We start from the raw sequence: 15576 nt of genomic DNA on the forward strand, positions 1-15576 counted from the left end.
AATGCACTTTTAAAATTCAAAGATCGCAGGTTTGTGCCAGCAACAGAAAGTGAAAAAAATTTTCAGAAGAGACTTCAGGAAATTCTCAAACAGAATGATTTCTCTGTGTAAGTGGTTATTTATTATAGATCTCAGAACGAATTTTATTGCTTGGCTATCTAGTTTGTTTTATAAAGGATATGTTTTAATTAAGCAGAACATTATCAGGATCAGTGGACTACAGCGATGGATCTCAGGAGTTCTCTGCCGAGTTAACGTTGCACTCTGAAGTTCTATCTCCTGATATTCTTCAGTGTACACCAGCCAATATGGTAGAAGTCCACAAAGATACAGAGTTGAGCAAAGGTGAGGTTTGTTTTGCAAGTATACAGAAAATACTACCATAGACTACAGTAGAATTTGGTTGAGGTAGCTAAGTTTCTTCCATTCCTTTATGTTTTCTTCATTTCTAGAGGTAAACACTGTTCTAAATTTGGTGTAAATTGTTACCATATATGATTGTATATTTTCTTATGTATGTATATCCATAATATATACTGCTATTTGGGGTTTTAAATTTTACATAAGTGATAGTCTACTTGAAATAAATTAAGCAACTTGCTTTTTTCATTCAACACTTTAAAAATAATTTAATTGAGGAGGCACCTGGATGGCTCATCAGTTAAACATCTGACCTGTGATCTCAGCTCAGGTCTTGATCTTTGGGTTGAGTTCAAGCTCTTGAGTTGGGCTGCATGCTGGGTCTGGAGCCTTTAATTAATTAATTAATTAATTAATAATTTGAGGTATGATTTGTATAACATAAAACACACTTATTTTTAGTGTACAATTCAGGGACACCTGGGTGGGCTCAGTAGGTTAAGCATCTGCCTTCCACTCAGGTCATGATTCCAGGGTCCTCGGATTGAGTCCCACATTGGGCTTCTTGCTCAGTGGGGAGCCTGCTTTTCCCTTTGCCTGCTCTGCCTGCCGCTCCCCCTGCTTGTGCCCTCTCCCTCTCTAACAAACAAATAAAAATAAAAAATCTTTAAGTGTACAATTCAGTGATTTAGTAAACTTACAGAGTTGTGCAAAGATCCCCATAATTCAATTTTAGAACATTTCCTTCACCTCATAGGATTCCTTGTGTCCATTTGCAGGCACATCTTTTCCCACCTCCAACCATAAGTAATCACTAATCCACTTTTCTGTCTTTCAAGATTTTGTCTTTTCTAGATATACCGTATAAATGAAATTACACAATATATAATCTTCTGTGTCTTTCATTTAGCATATTTCAGGTTCATCCATATTATAGTATCAGTATTTAAATTTTTAAAATTTTATTACCAGATAGTATTGTATTTTTCAGCTATTACTATATTTTGTTAATTCATTAATCAGTTGATGGATATTTGAGTTTCCACTTTTTGGGCTCTTAAGAATAATGCTGCAAGAGAGAGGAAGCAGGATGGCGGAGGAGTAGGAAACTGAAATATCATCAGGTACCAGGAGTTCAGATAGCTAGTTATCAAACCATTCTGAACACCTACAAATTCAACAGGAGTTAGAAGAGAAGAAGAGCAGCAATTCTAGGAACAGAAAATCAACCACTTTCTGGAAGGTAGGACCTGTGGAGATGGGAAGAGAGACCACAGGAGGAGGGGCTATTTCCCAGCAAGTGAGGGAGCAGCAGAGCACAGAATCGGAACTTCTAGAAGTCTGCTCCACTGAGGGATGTCATTCCAGAGGCTAAGTGAGGGGTGGAACCCTCGCAGGGACAGTGTAATCTCAAGACCTGCAGGGACATAGAAAGACCCAGGGGTGACTGAGTGTGGCAAAGCTCCCACGTATTGGAGCAGGGAAGCTGGCTACAGAGCTGTAGCTGAGCAGTGAGCTCTCAGCTTGGGGTTACCTTAAACCGTCATCCAAGTCACAGTCTAGCTACTGATGTTTGAGCAGGGACCGCACAAGTGGCAGATCTGGAGAGATCCCCTCCTTCCTCCTCTGGGAGGAGCAGCATGGGAGCACACGGCAGGAATCTGCTGCGTTTGGAGACTCCAAATGGGTCCATGTGCCAGAGATAGAAATGCTGGGTCACAGCTTGGGTGAACATGGAGTGCAGCCAGAGACCAGGGAGACAGGAGGGATTGACAGCTTTTCTCTGAGGACGCATTAAGGAGTGGGGCCACGAGCTCTCGACTGCTACGGGCCGGAGATTTGGAGGGCACTATCTTCATTCCTGACCTCCAAAGCTGTATGGAAAGCATTCAGGAAACAAAAGCTACCAAGAGCGAACCCGAGCAGATTACTTAGCCTGTCCCCCAGCAAGGGCGGTACAATTCCTCCTCAGGCAAAGACATTTGAGAATCATGACAGTAGGCCTCTCCCCCAGATGTTCAGCGGGAACATCCAGTGAAGACCAAGTTCATGAATCAATGAGAACTACAGAACTCCAGAGCTAGGGGAAAGCAACACAAGAATTCATGGCTTTTCCCCCATGATCCTTTAGTCTTTCAAAGGTAACTTTTTTAGACTTAATTTTTTTCTTATTCTATTTTTTAACTTTTCCTCTTAACTATTTCAACGTTTTTAAAACTTTTATCTTATCAATACCTTTTTAAAAAAACCTTTTTAAATTTTCATTGTTACAGTCATATTCTGTCTGTTCATCGTATTTAACCTTATTTTTTATATACATATAGGGTTTTTTTCTTTAAAATTTTGGGATACAATTTCTTCTAATAGATCAAAATATACCCTAAGTCTAGCACATGGCTCTGTTCCAGTCTCCAGCCTGATCACATTCGCTCTTCTTTTTTTTTAAAACTTATCATTTCCTGTTTTAGAATCTTTTTTAATTTTCATCTTTATAGTAACATTCCATCTCTTCATCGTGTTTACCCTTATTTTTGCATATATATATGTAAGTTTTTCATGCTTTAAAATTTGGGGAGGTAGTTTCTTCTAAGAGACCAGAACACTCAAAATCGAGTGGCTGGCTCTGTTCTGTTCAGCAGTATAATACATATAATTTTTTTTTAACTTTTTATTGTTTATTTTTAATTAAAAAAAAATTTTTTTTTAACTTTGCCTCCTTCCCCCTCCCCCTGCCCCGGTTTTGGGTCTCTTATGATTTGGTTAGTGTATATTTTTCTGGGATCTTTGCCACCCTTTTAGTATTTTGTTCTTGTTCTCTCATTTATCTATTCTTATCTGGACAAAATGAAAAGGTGGAAAAATTCACCACAAAAAAAAAACCCAAAAGCAGTACCAATGGCTAGGGACCTAATCAATATGGACATTAGTAATATGTCAGAACTAGAGCTCAGAATGACGATTATCAAGCTGTTAGCTGGGCTTGAAAAAAGCATGGAAGATACTAGAGAATCCCTTTCAGGAGAAATAAAACCCCTTACTGGAGAAATAAAAGAACTAAAATCTAACCATATTGAAATTTAAAAAGCTATTAATGAAGTCCAGTCAAAAATGGAGGCTCTCGTTGCTAGGATAAATGAAGCAGAAGAGAGAATTAGTGATATAGAAGACCAAATGATGGAGAATAAAGAACCAGCAAAAAAGAGACAAACAACTACTGGACCACAAGGGGAGAATTCAAGAGATAGGTGATATCATAAGATGAAACAACATTAGAATAATTGGAATCCCAGAAGAAGAAGAAAGAGAGAGAGAGGGGCAGAAGGAATATTGGACCATATTATAGCAGAGAATTCCCCCAATTTGGCAAAGGGAACAAGCATCAAAATCCAGGAGGCAGAGAATCCCCCCTCAAAATCAATAAAAATAGGTCCACACCCCCTCATCTAATAATAAAACTTAACAACTCTTAGGGACAAAGAGAAAATCATGAAAGCAGCTCAGGGCAAGAAATCTGTAACTTACAATGGTATAAATATTAGATTGGCAGCAGACCTACCCACAGAGACCTGGCAGGCCAGAAAGGACTGGCATGATATACTCATAGCACTAAACGAGAAAAATATGTGGCCAAGAATATGGTATCTAGCTAGGCTGTCACTGAAAATAGAAGGAGAGATAAAAAGCTTCCAGGACAAACAAAACTTAAAAGAATTTGCAAACACCAAACCAGCCCTCCAGGAAATATTGAAAGAGATCCTCTAAGCAAAGAGAGACCCTTAAAGTAGTAGACCAGAAAGGAACAGAGACAATATACAGTAACAGTCACCTTACAGACAATACAATGGCACTAAATTCATATCTTTCAATAGTTACCCTGAATGTAAATGGACTAAATGCCCCAATCAGAAGACACAGGGTATCAGAATGGATAAAAAAACAAGAACCATCAATATGCTGTCCACAAGAAACTCATTTTAGACCCAAAGACACCTCCAGATTTAAAATGAGGGGGTGGAAAACCATTTACCATGCTAATAGATATGAAAAGAAAGTTGGAGTGGCAATCCTTATATCAGATAAATTAGATTTCAAGCCAAAGACTATAATAAGAGATGAAGGACACTATATCATACTTAAAGGCTCTAACAAGAAGATCTAATAGTTTTAAATATCTATGCCTTTAACACAGGAGCAGCCAGTTATATAAACTAATTAATAACAAAATCAAAAGAAACACATCAACAATAATACAATAATAGTGGGGGATTTTAACACCCCTCTCACTGAAATGGACAGATCATTCAAGCAAAAGATCAGCAAGGAAATAAAGGCTTTAAATGACACCCTGGATCAGATGGACATCACTGATACATTCAGAACATTCCATCCCAGAGCAACAGAGTATACATTCTTCTCTAGTGTACATGGAACATTCTGCAGAGTAGGTCACATCTTGGATCACAAATCGAGTCTCAACTGGTAAAAAAAAGGATCATTCCCTTCATATTTTTCAGACCACAATGCTTTGAAACTAGAACGCAATCATAAGAGGAAAGTTGGAAAGAACTCAAATATATGGAGGCTAAAGAGTATACTACTTAATAATGAATGGGTCAACCAGGAAATTAAAGAAGAATTTAAAAATTCATAGAAACAAATGAAAATGAAAACACAACTGTTCAAAATCTTTGGGACACAGCAAAGGCAGTCCTGAGAGGAAAGTATATAGCAATAAAAGTCTTTCTCAAGAAATAAGAAAGATCTCAAGTACACAACCTAACCCTACACCTAAAGGAACTGGAGAAAGAGCAGCAAAGAAAGCCTAAACCCAGCAGAAGAGAAATAATAAAAGAGCAGAAATCAATAAAATGGAAACCAAAAGAACAGTAGAACAAATCAACAAAAGTAGGAGCTGGTTCTTTGAAAGAATTAATAAGATTGATAAACCCCTGGCCAGACTTATCAAAAAGAAAAGAGAAAGGATCCAAATTAGTAAAATCATGAATAAAAGAGGAGCGATCAGAACCAACACCAAAGAAATACAAACAATCATAAGAACATACTATGAGCAACTGTACACCAGATAATTTGACAATATGGAAGAAATGGATGCATTCCTCGAGACATATAAAATACCAAAACTGAACTAGGAAGAAATAGAAAACCTCAACAGACCCATAACCAGTAAGGAGATTGAAGCAGTCATCAAAAATCTCCCAACAAATAAATAAATAATAAATTTTTGAAAATTAAAAAAATAATAATAAAACAGGAGCCCAGGGTCAAACGGCTTCCCAGGGGAATCCTACCAAACATTTAGAGAAGAGTTAATAACCTATTCTCCTGAAACTATTCCAAGAAATAGCAGTGGAAGGGAAACTTCCAAACTCATTTTATGAGGCCAGCTTTACCTTGATGCCAAAACCAGACAAAGATCCCATCAAAAAGAACTACAGACCAATATCCTTATGAACACAGATGCAAAAATTCTCACCAAAATACTAGCCAGTAGGATCCAATAGGACATTAAATGGATTATTCCCCACGACCAAGTGGGATTTATTATTGGTCTGCAAGGTTTGTCCAACATCCACAAATTAATCAATGTGATACGTTAACGAAAGAAAGAGCAAGAACCATATGATATTCTCAATAGAGGCAGAGAAAGTATTTGACAAAGTACAGCATCCTTTGTTGATCAAAACTCTTCAAAGTGTAGGGATGGAGGATACATACCTCAGTATCATCAAAGCCATCTATGAAAACCCACAGCGAATATCATTCTCAATGGGGAAAAACTGAGTTTTTCCCTAAGGTCAGGAACACAGCAGTGATGTCCATTGTCACCACTGCTGTGCAGTATAGTACTAGAAGTCCTAGTCTCAGCACTCAGACAACAAAAAGAAACTAAAGGATCTGAATCAGCAAAGAAGAAGTCAAACTCTTACTCTTTGCAGATGATGATGCTTTATGTGGAAAACCCAGAAGACTCCACTCCAAAACTGCTAGAACTCATACAGGAATTCAGTAAAGTGTCAGAATATAAAATCAATGCCCAGAAATCAGTTGCATTTCTGTATACCAACAGCAAGACAGAAGAAAGAAATTAAGGAGTTGATTCCATTTACAATTGCACCCCAAACCATAAGATACCTAGGAATAAACCGAACCAAAGAGGCAAAGAATCTATACTCAGAAAACTATAGTGTTCATGAAAGAAATTGAGGAAGGCACAAAGAAATGGAAAAATGTTCCATGGTCATGGATCAGAAGAACAAATATTGTGAAAATGTCGATACTACCTAAAGCAATCTACACATTTAGTCCAATCCTTATCAAAATACCATTAATTTTTTTTTCAAAGAAATTGAACAAATAATCCTAAAATTTATATGGAACCAGAAAAGACCCTGAGTAGCCAGAGGAATGTTGAAAAAGAAAGCCAAAGTTCGTGACATCGCAATTCCGGACATCAAGCTCTATTACAAAGCTGTCATCATCAAGACAGTATGGTACTGGCACAAAAACAGACACATAGATCAATGGAACAGAATAGGGAGCCCAGAAATGGACCCTCAACTCTATGGTCAACTAATCTTCGACAAAGCAGAAAAGAATGTCCAATGGAAAAAAGACAATCTCTTCAACAAATGGTGTTGGGAAGATTGGACAGCCACATGCAGAAGAATGAAACTGGACCATTTCCTTACGCCACACACAAAAGTAGACTCAAAATGGATGAAAGACCTCAATGTGAGATAGGAATCCATCTGAATTCTTGAGGAGAACTTGTGTAGCAACCTATTCGATTTCAGTCGCAGCAACTTCTTCCTCGAAACATCGCCAAAGGCAAGGGAAGCAAGGGCAAAATTGAACTATTGGGACTTCCTCAAGATCAAAAGCCTTTGCACAAGGGAAACAGTCAACAAAACCAAAAGACAACTGATAGAATGGGAGAAAATATTCACAAATGACATATCAGATAAAGGGCTAGTATCTAAAATCTATAGAGAAATTATCAAACTCAACACCCAAAGAACAAATAATCCAATCAAGAAATGGGCAGAAGACAGAAACAGTCATTTCTGCAAAGAAGACATCCAAATGGCCAAAAGACACATGAAAAAGTGCTCAACATCACTTGGCATCTGGGAAATACAAATCAAAACCACAGTGAGATACCACCTCACACCAGTCAGAATGGCTAAAATTAACAAGTCAGGAAATGACAGATGTTGGTGAAGATGTGGAGAAAGGGGAACCCTCCTACACTGTTGGTGAGAATGCAAGGTGGTGCAGCCACTCTGGAAAACAGTATGGAAGTTCCTCAAAAAGTTGGAAATAGACTATGTGAGTCAGCAATTGCACTACTAAGTATTTACCCTAAAGATATAAATGTAGTGATCGGAAGGGGTACGTGCACCTGAACGTTTATGCAGCAATGTCCACAGTAGCCAAACTAGGGAAAAAACCTAGATGTCTATCAACAGTGAATGGATAAAGAAGATGTGGTATATATATACCATGGAATACTATGGAGCCATCAAAAGAAATGAAGTCTTACCATTTGCAACGACATGGATGGAACTAGAGGGTATTATGCTAAGTGAAATAAGTCAATCAGAGAAAGACAATTACCATATGATCTCTCTGATACGAGGAATTTGAGAGGGAGGGCGGGAGATTGTGGGTGAATAGGGAAGGAAAAAATAAGACAAGATGGGATCGGGAGGGGAGACAAACCATAAGAGACTCTTAATCTCCTGAAACAAACAGGGTTGCTGAGGGATCAGGAGATAGGTATAGGGTGACTGGGTTATGAACATTGGGAAGGTTATGTGTGATGGTCAGTCCTTTGAATTTTGTAAGCCTGATGATTCACAGACGTGTACCCCCGGAGCAAATAATACATTATATGTTAATTGAAAAAAAGAATAATGCTGCTATGAACACTTACATGTAAGTCTTTGTGTAGGCATGTATTTGCATTTTTCTTTAGAGATACAAGAATGGAATTGCTGGGTCATTTGATAAACTTACATTTAACTTTTTAATAAACTACAGTACTGTTTTTCCAATGTGACTATACTGTTTTACATTTCCACCAGCAGTATGTGAAAGTTGCAGTGACCCTGCATCCCCAAGAACATTTGTTATTTTTTTTTTATATAGCTATCCTAGTGTGTGTGAAATGGTATCTCATTATGGTTTTAATTATCATTTCCCTTGTTATTAATGATGTTGAGTATCTTATGTCAACAGTATAACTTTGAAATCTTTCCTTGTTCATACATGTTTCTAGTTCACTCATTTTATCTGCTGAAGTGTTCCTTTGTAAGACTAAACATGTTTATCTGCTTCTCTACAACCATTAGATGGTTTTCACTTTTGCATTGTTATTAATAGTGTTATTTTTGTCACCTTGAGGCAAGAGTTTTTTTGTAGAAAACATATAGAAATGTAATTTGCCAGGTCTTAGAGTATAAGTACTCTACCTAGATAGCATCTGTTCTAACAGGTTTCTAGAAGTAAGGTAGTTAGATTTTACACGATTGGTAAATAAAAGAATAATGAAAGTTTTCCTCCAAGTCACATTGTTTGATACTCAGCTTTTCTCGGAAGGGGAGCCAGAATAGCAGCAGTAGAATTACAACTTTCTGCTGGAAAAGCCTCCTTTAGACTGTTGCATTAGCAGCAGTGGCTCTTTCGACTATATTTAACTAAAATTCAAATTGGCTATCTACACCCAGGGCTTCCTCTCTCCCTAGGAGGTGTCCCAGTACTGTGCCATCTCTGCCTCCTGGCAGATTGCACCTGAGGTCTCCCGACTTCCCTCATTGGCATCCTACTGGCTCAGAGTTCTACTTGCACTTGCTTTGTCTTAGTGTCTGCCAGCTGCATTCTAATCAAAATGTATCCAACATTTCCATACTATTATTTCCTGTGCATTTTAATACCACTTTTGACAGCTTCCAGCCACACTGGCTGCCTGCCTGACTGATCAGAGTTATCTCCTCAGGTACCAATTATTGATTTTATTAGTGTTCTGGTTATAAAGTTGCATAAATTTTGCCTTAACCTTTTTTTTTTTCCCTTTAAGCCCTGTTTTTTTTAGAGCTACATTTTTCATATTTTGAAGTATGTTAATAATAAAAATATCACATTATAGTAGTAATGCTGTATTATAAAATTCCACTATAAAATGATCCTAAGTTTATAATCCCACAGTGTATCAGAGCTTATATTTCCCTGCATCCTCAATGGCATTTGATAGTATCAGATGCAAGAAATTTTTGCCATTTTGATTCTTTGAAATGGTATCTCCTTAGTTTAATTTGTATTTCCTACTTACTAATAAGTTTGAGCATTTGTGTGTCTTTATCTGAGAATTACTTATTAATGCTCTTGGTTCATTTCCTGTTGGGTCCTTCCCTATTGTGATGTAATGCAAGTTTCCATCCCTATGGCTTATGCATGCTTACAATTTGGTTTTTCACACTTAGATTTTATACTTATCTGAAATTTTATGTTTATGTGTAATAAGGATCTAATTATATATGTTTTTTAAGAGGGGGCAGAGGGAGAGGGGGAGAGAATCAGGGCTCAGTATCATGACCAGCTCAAATTAATAGGTAGACACTTAACCAACTGAGCCACTCAAGCACCCCATATTTTTCTAAAGGTAAATAACTAGTTCTCACATATGATTGCAAATTTTTTTTCCCACTGAATTCTTCCACCTCAGTCATGTTCCAGTCTCACAGACCTGAGGTCACCACTCAAGGGGAAACCAGGAGTTGGTTGTCCAACCAACTGAGCCACCCAGGTTCCCCTCAAAACTTGTGGGGTTTTTTTTAAGATTTTATTTATTTGAGAGAGAGAGTGCGTGAGTGGAGAGAGCGGAACTGTTTTCCATTTAGTTCTAACTGCCTTCCATTTTTAACTATAGTCTTTTTTCCCAGTGCTATTTGCTCGCTCTCTACCTTTCACTAGATTATAATATGAGACTCATCTTATCTTTATTCTTAAAATTATTTAATCCAGTGGTTCAAGTTAGACTTATAAAAATCATACATTAAAGGAGAAATTTTTAGATCTTGAAAGCTGAGAAATATAAAATTAATTTGTAATTTTTAAACCATAGAGAATAATTATATTACTCTTTTCCCTTTGTATATTTTAATTTAATCAGGATAATATAACTGTACAAAATAGGTAGGATCAAAGAAGCTAAAGAGATTGTAAATATTTAGTGATTCACAGATGGAGGGTTTTTAATTTTTAAAAAATTTTTAAAAGATTTATTCATTTGAGAGAGAGTGTGTATGTGTACACATGATCACGAATGGGGGGAGGGGCAAAGGGAGAGGGAGAGGAAGTCTTTTTTTTTTTTTTTTTTGAATTTTACTTTAGTTTTTTTCAGTGTTCCAAAATACATTGTTTATGCACCACACCCAGTGCTCCATGCAATACATGCCCTCCTTAATACCCACCACCAGGCTCACCCTCCCCCCGAAACCCTCAGTTTGTTTCTCAGAGTCCACAGTCTCTCATGGTTTGTCTCCCCCTCAGAGTCCACAGTCTCTCATGGTTTGTCTCCCCCTCTGATGTACCCAACTCCCTTCTTCTCTATCTGAGGAAGAGAAAGTCTTTTTTTTTTTTAAGATTTTATTTTATTTTATTTTTTTGACAGAGAGAGACACAGCGAGAGAGGGAACAGAAGCAGGGGCATGTGGGAGAGGGAGAAGCAGGCTTCCCACTGAGCAGGGAGCCCGATGTGGGGCTCCATCCCAGGACCCTGGGATCATGACCTGAGCTGAAGGCAACCGTTTAACAACTGAGCCACCCAGGTTCCCTGAGGGAGAGGAAGTCTTCAGCAGACTCCTCGCTGAGCACAGAGCCCAGTGTAGGTCTCCATCTTACCACCCTGAGATTATAATCTGAGCAGAAACCAAGAGTCAGAGGCATAACCACCTGCATCACCCAGGCACCCCTGGTTTTGGTTTTATTTTTTTCCTTTATAATTACTCCATGTCACTGGTTAGATATTCCTCTGGCTCTTACTAAGTTTTATAATGTTTTTACTTAACACATATCACAGTAACACTTCAAAATTTTATAAATAGGTTTGCATCATTATGGTTTCTAATTTACATAAATTCTAAATAATAAGATTTAATCTGTTGCTTTAATGTTTTTGTATTCTTTGTCATCTTAAGGTCTCACTACACACAAAGTGGAGGAAGCTCTTATTAATGAAGAAGCAATTTTGAACCTCATTGAAAATAGTCAGACTTTTCAGCCTTTGACACAAAGACTGAGTGAGTCACCAGTTTTCTGTAAGTAGCAATTCTACCATAAATTTCAGAATGTTAATCAATGGAAGTGTGTTATGTGAGGGGGTATTTTCCTTTGGTTTGAAGAGGTTAATGCTGCAAGTATAAAATGTAGCCGTGAATTAAATGAAGTAGCTTTGTTTTTTGTTTTCTACACAGCTTTTAAAAAAAAAAAAAATTGTGAAAGAAAATAATTCCTTTGCCTTTTTTTTTTTAACTTCACTTTGATTGGAGGAAAATCTTATTACTTTAGGTGAAAAATGCATTTTTTTTTAGTTAGACTTTTCCAAATTTGAATACATTAAAATACCATAATTCTTTTCTTGGTGAGTATCAGAAATTTCCCTGGACAGTTCTTATTAAGCCATTAATTTTTGTTTGGGTAGCATATGACTGTTATTTCTGCATCTCCCTAAATGCATTTTCATTAGCATCATAAGTCATTTGTCAGATTTCATTTCTTTAATATAGTCTAAATTACTGACATCTTTTACAGAAATTTATTTAAAATTTCATTGTAAAAAGTGAGAAGTCACTGAGTTTCATTCCTCTTGTTTTGCTTGATTTAGTGATTTTTTGTTTCTTTTTTTGTGAACTTTCTGTTTTTTCATTCTTACTGTCTCATATGTGTTCCTAGCTTTCTACAGTGTCCTCTGTCAGTTATCTTCATTTTTACTTGAATGGAACACAAATTGACTGACTAAGAACAATACCAAAATTATTGTACACAGTCATATATCAAGAACATTTGAGACAGGAGTAGAAAACTTTTTTCCTTTATAAATGAATGGTATATGCAGAAGGAAATAACCCAGAGGAAAAAATAAGCAGCTGAAAGAGAGGAACATAGAGAAAATGAAGGAAATTGAAGAAGAGACTGAGAGAGACATATCCTTATTTCAATGTAATGAAATAGGCAAATAGACATGAATGAAACAGGCAAATAGAATATCATCAGTAGATAAATTCCACCTTGTCTAAGGTTGCAAAAATGCAGTCTTAATGCTAGTCAAAGATCTGAAATCCGATATCTGTAATTCATTCGCTAATACTGCTCTTTTTTAAAGAATGAGACAGGAAAAATGAACTGCAGTACTAGGTTTAAGAAAAGATTTTTGGGGTCCCTGGGTGGCTCAGTCCATTAAGCATCTGCCTTCAGCTCAGGTCATGATCCCAAGTTCCTGGAGTGGAGCCCCACATCCCTGCTGAGCAGGGAGCCTGCTTCTCCCTCTCGCTCTCCCTCTGCCTGCCACTTTCCCATCTTGTACTCACTCTGTCAAGTAAATAAATAAAATCTTTTTAAAAAGAGAGATTTTTGCCAAAATGGCAACAAACCTCTATCTTCATGGTCTTTTTAAAAAAGATTTATTTATTATTTGTTATTGATTTAAGATTTATTTATTATCTGTGAGAGAGAGCATGCTTGGGAGGGAAGGGGCAAGGAAGAGAGAGAATCTCAAGCAGATTCCCTGCTGAGTACAGAGCCTGATGTGGAGCTCAGTCTCATGACCCTGAAATCATGAGGTGAGTGAAAACCAAGTGTCAGATGTTTAACCGACTGAGCCACCTAGGCGCATCCCCCCCCCTTTTTTTAAATAAAACATTTTATTGATGTATTTCACATACCAGAAAATTTACCTTCTAATTTATATGGTTCAGTGATTTTTTTTTTAAGACTTTTGATTATTTGAGAGAGAGTGAGTACAAATGAGGGGCAGACTCCCCACTGAACAGGGAACCTAACATGGGGCTCGATCCTAGGACTCTGAAACCATGACTTTAGCCAAAGGCAGATGCTTAACCAACTGAGCCACCCAGGCGCCCCAAGTTCAGTGATTTTTATCATGTTCACAGTTATGTAACCATTACCACTATCTGATTCCGGGACATTTTATCACCCTAAAAAGCAACTCCATAACCATTAGCAGTCACTCCTCATTCTTCTCTCCTCTTAGCTCTCGGCAACCACTAATCTATTCTCTTTTTTACTGCATTTACCTATTTGGGTCATTTCGTATAAATGGAATCATATAACCTTTTGTTTGTGACTTATTTCACTTAGCATAATGTTTTCAAGGTTCATTCAAATTGTAGCATGTATCAGTATTTCATTCACTACTGAATAATATTCCCTCATATGGATATACCATATAGTTCATTTGTCCATTCTTCACATGATGGATACATGAGTTGCCACCTTTTTGGCAATTACAAATGATACTGCTGTGATTATTTATGTATAGGTTTTTGTGTGGACATATATTTTTAGTATCTTGGTTATATACCAGGAGTGGAATTGCTGTATCATATGGTAACTATTTTTAACATTTCAACAAACCATCAAACTTTTTTCCAAAGCTGCTGTACCATTTTACAGTCTGACCAGCAATGTAGAACTTCCTTCTTCGACTTCCTTGCCAATACTTACTACTTGTCTTGATTTGGCAAGCATAGTGCATATGAAGTGGCATCTCATTATAGTCTTGAAGAAGGGAAAAAAAACACTGAAAGTTTTTTAAGTAATGTTATTGACTACTTTAAAGCTCTCTTGTGTTTTTCATCCACATGTTTCATTTAACTACCCTGTGCACTAAATAAAATTTAAGTGAGAATAAGGTATTCACATGTATGGTTTTTAAGGCACCTCTTCCTTAGCATTAATTCACATATTTATTATGTATTTTGATTTTGTTTTAAACCCTGGTCACCCTATTTGATTTAGTGTTCTTCAAGCTTAATTGTGCAGTAAGCTTGGACAGCTTGTTAAAATGCATCTTCCTGGGCCCTAACTCAGAAGTTCTGATTCAAGAGATAGAAGATGGGTTCTGGAGAATCTTCCTTTTAATGAGGATACAAAATCATTCCAGTGCGAAGAGTCCAAAGGTCATCACACTTTGATAAAACAGTTACATTGACACAGAAGTCTTTGTATCAGCTGTATTTTTTCAGTATGTGCCAGCATCTGTGATTTTATTGAATGTAATTGACCTTAGTTCAGTTATTTAGAAAAGTTCTTTGTTAGTGATGCTTCACTTGTTTTATAGTGGACAGTAGTCCTGATGAGGCTCTGGTACATCTTCTTGCTGGTTTGGAAAATGATGGATATCAGGGGGGAAGAAATAGGATACCATCACCATGTCATTTCTTTGGAAACACTAAAAATCCCCAAAATAGTGATGATGAAGAAAACGAACCACAGATTGAAAAAGAAGAAATGGAGCTTAGTTTGGTGATGTCTCAGAGATGGGACAGCAATATTGAAGAACCTTGTGCCAAAAAGAGGTAACTTTTTAGTTCTTTCAGTTACTTTAATAATTTCCTATTATCGTTATCACTGTTCTCGCATTAGAAAGTATTTTTTACTATTGTTCATAATATAAATACTTTGTAAACTAGTCTTCTTTTTAAATTCCTTTAAAGTAGTGCTTTGTTTTTCATGTGGCATAAACTTCATATTCTAAGCACAATAAAATTTTGCTACATTTAAAAAGATTAAACCTAGGTGTTTTTTTCCAGTTTTATTAAAAGATTAAACCTAGGTGGGTTTTTTTTTCAAGTTTTATTGAGATATAATTGACCTATATCAGTGTATGAGTTGCAGTTGTACAGCATAAATGTTTGACTTAACATATATTATGAAATGATTACCACAAATAAGTTTAGTTAACATTCTTCATTGCATATAGATATAATAAAAAGCAATGAGGGCGAAAAAGGCTGCTCCTTGTAATGAGAACTTTCAGGATTCATTCTAACAACTTTCCTCTTTAATCCTACAGGAGTGGTAACTATAGTCGCCAGGTTGTACATTACATCCCTAGTAATTATCTTACAACTGTAAGTTTGTATCTTTTGACCACCTTCCTCCAGTTCCTTCTAC

At 36.7% G+C, this 15576-nt stretch overlaps 1 protein-coding gene across 4 annotated transcripts in view; it reads left to right on the plus strand.

The window, feature by feature from the left end:
* REV3L (REV3 like, DNA directed polymerase zeta catalytic subunit) overlaps positions 1 to 15576 on the plus strand; it is a 182232-nt gene that overhangs the window by 79200 nt on the left and 87456 nt on the right. For 3 of the 4 annotated variants that reach the window (XM_032337986.1, XM_032337983.1, XM_032337985.1), the window contains exons 8-11: positions 23 to 107; positions 194 to 345; positions 11580 to 11699; positions 14741 to 14978. In XM_032337986.1, coding sequence (XP_032193877.1) covers positions 23 to 107; positions 194 to 345; positions 11580 to 11699; positions 14741 to 14978 — 595 coding nt within the window. The remainder of the gene's footprint in view (positions 1 to 22; positions 108 to 193; positions 346 to 11579; positions 11700 to 14740; positions 14979 to 15576) is intronic. The other variant, XM_032337984.1, reaches the window with a different exon arrangement.

The sequence above is a fragment of the Mustela erminea genome, chromosome 4 (assembly GCF_009829155.1).
Source record: "Mustela erminea isolate mMusErm1 chromosome 4, mMusErm1.Pri, whole genome shotgun sequence".
In the NCBI taxonomy this organism is placed as follows: Eukaryota; Metazoa; Chordata; class Mammalia; order Carnivora; family Mustelidae; genus Mustela; species Mustela erminea.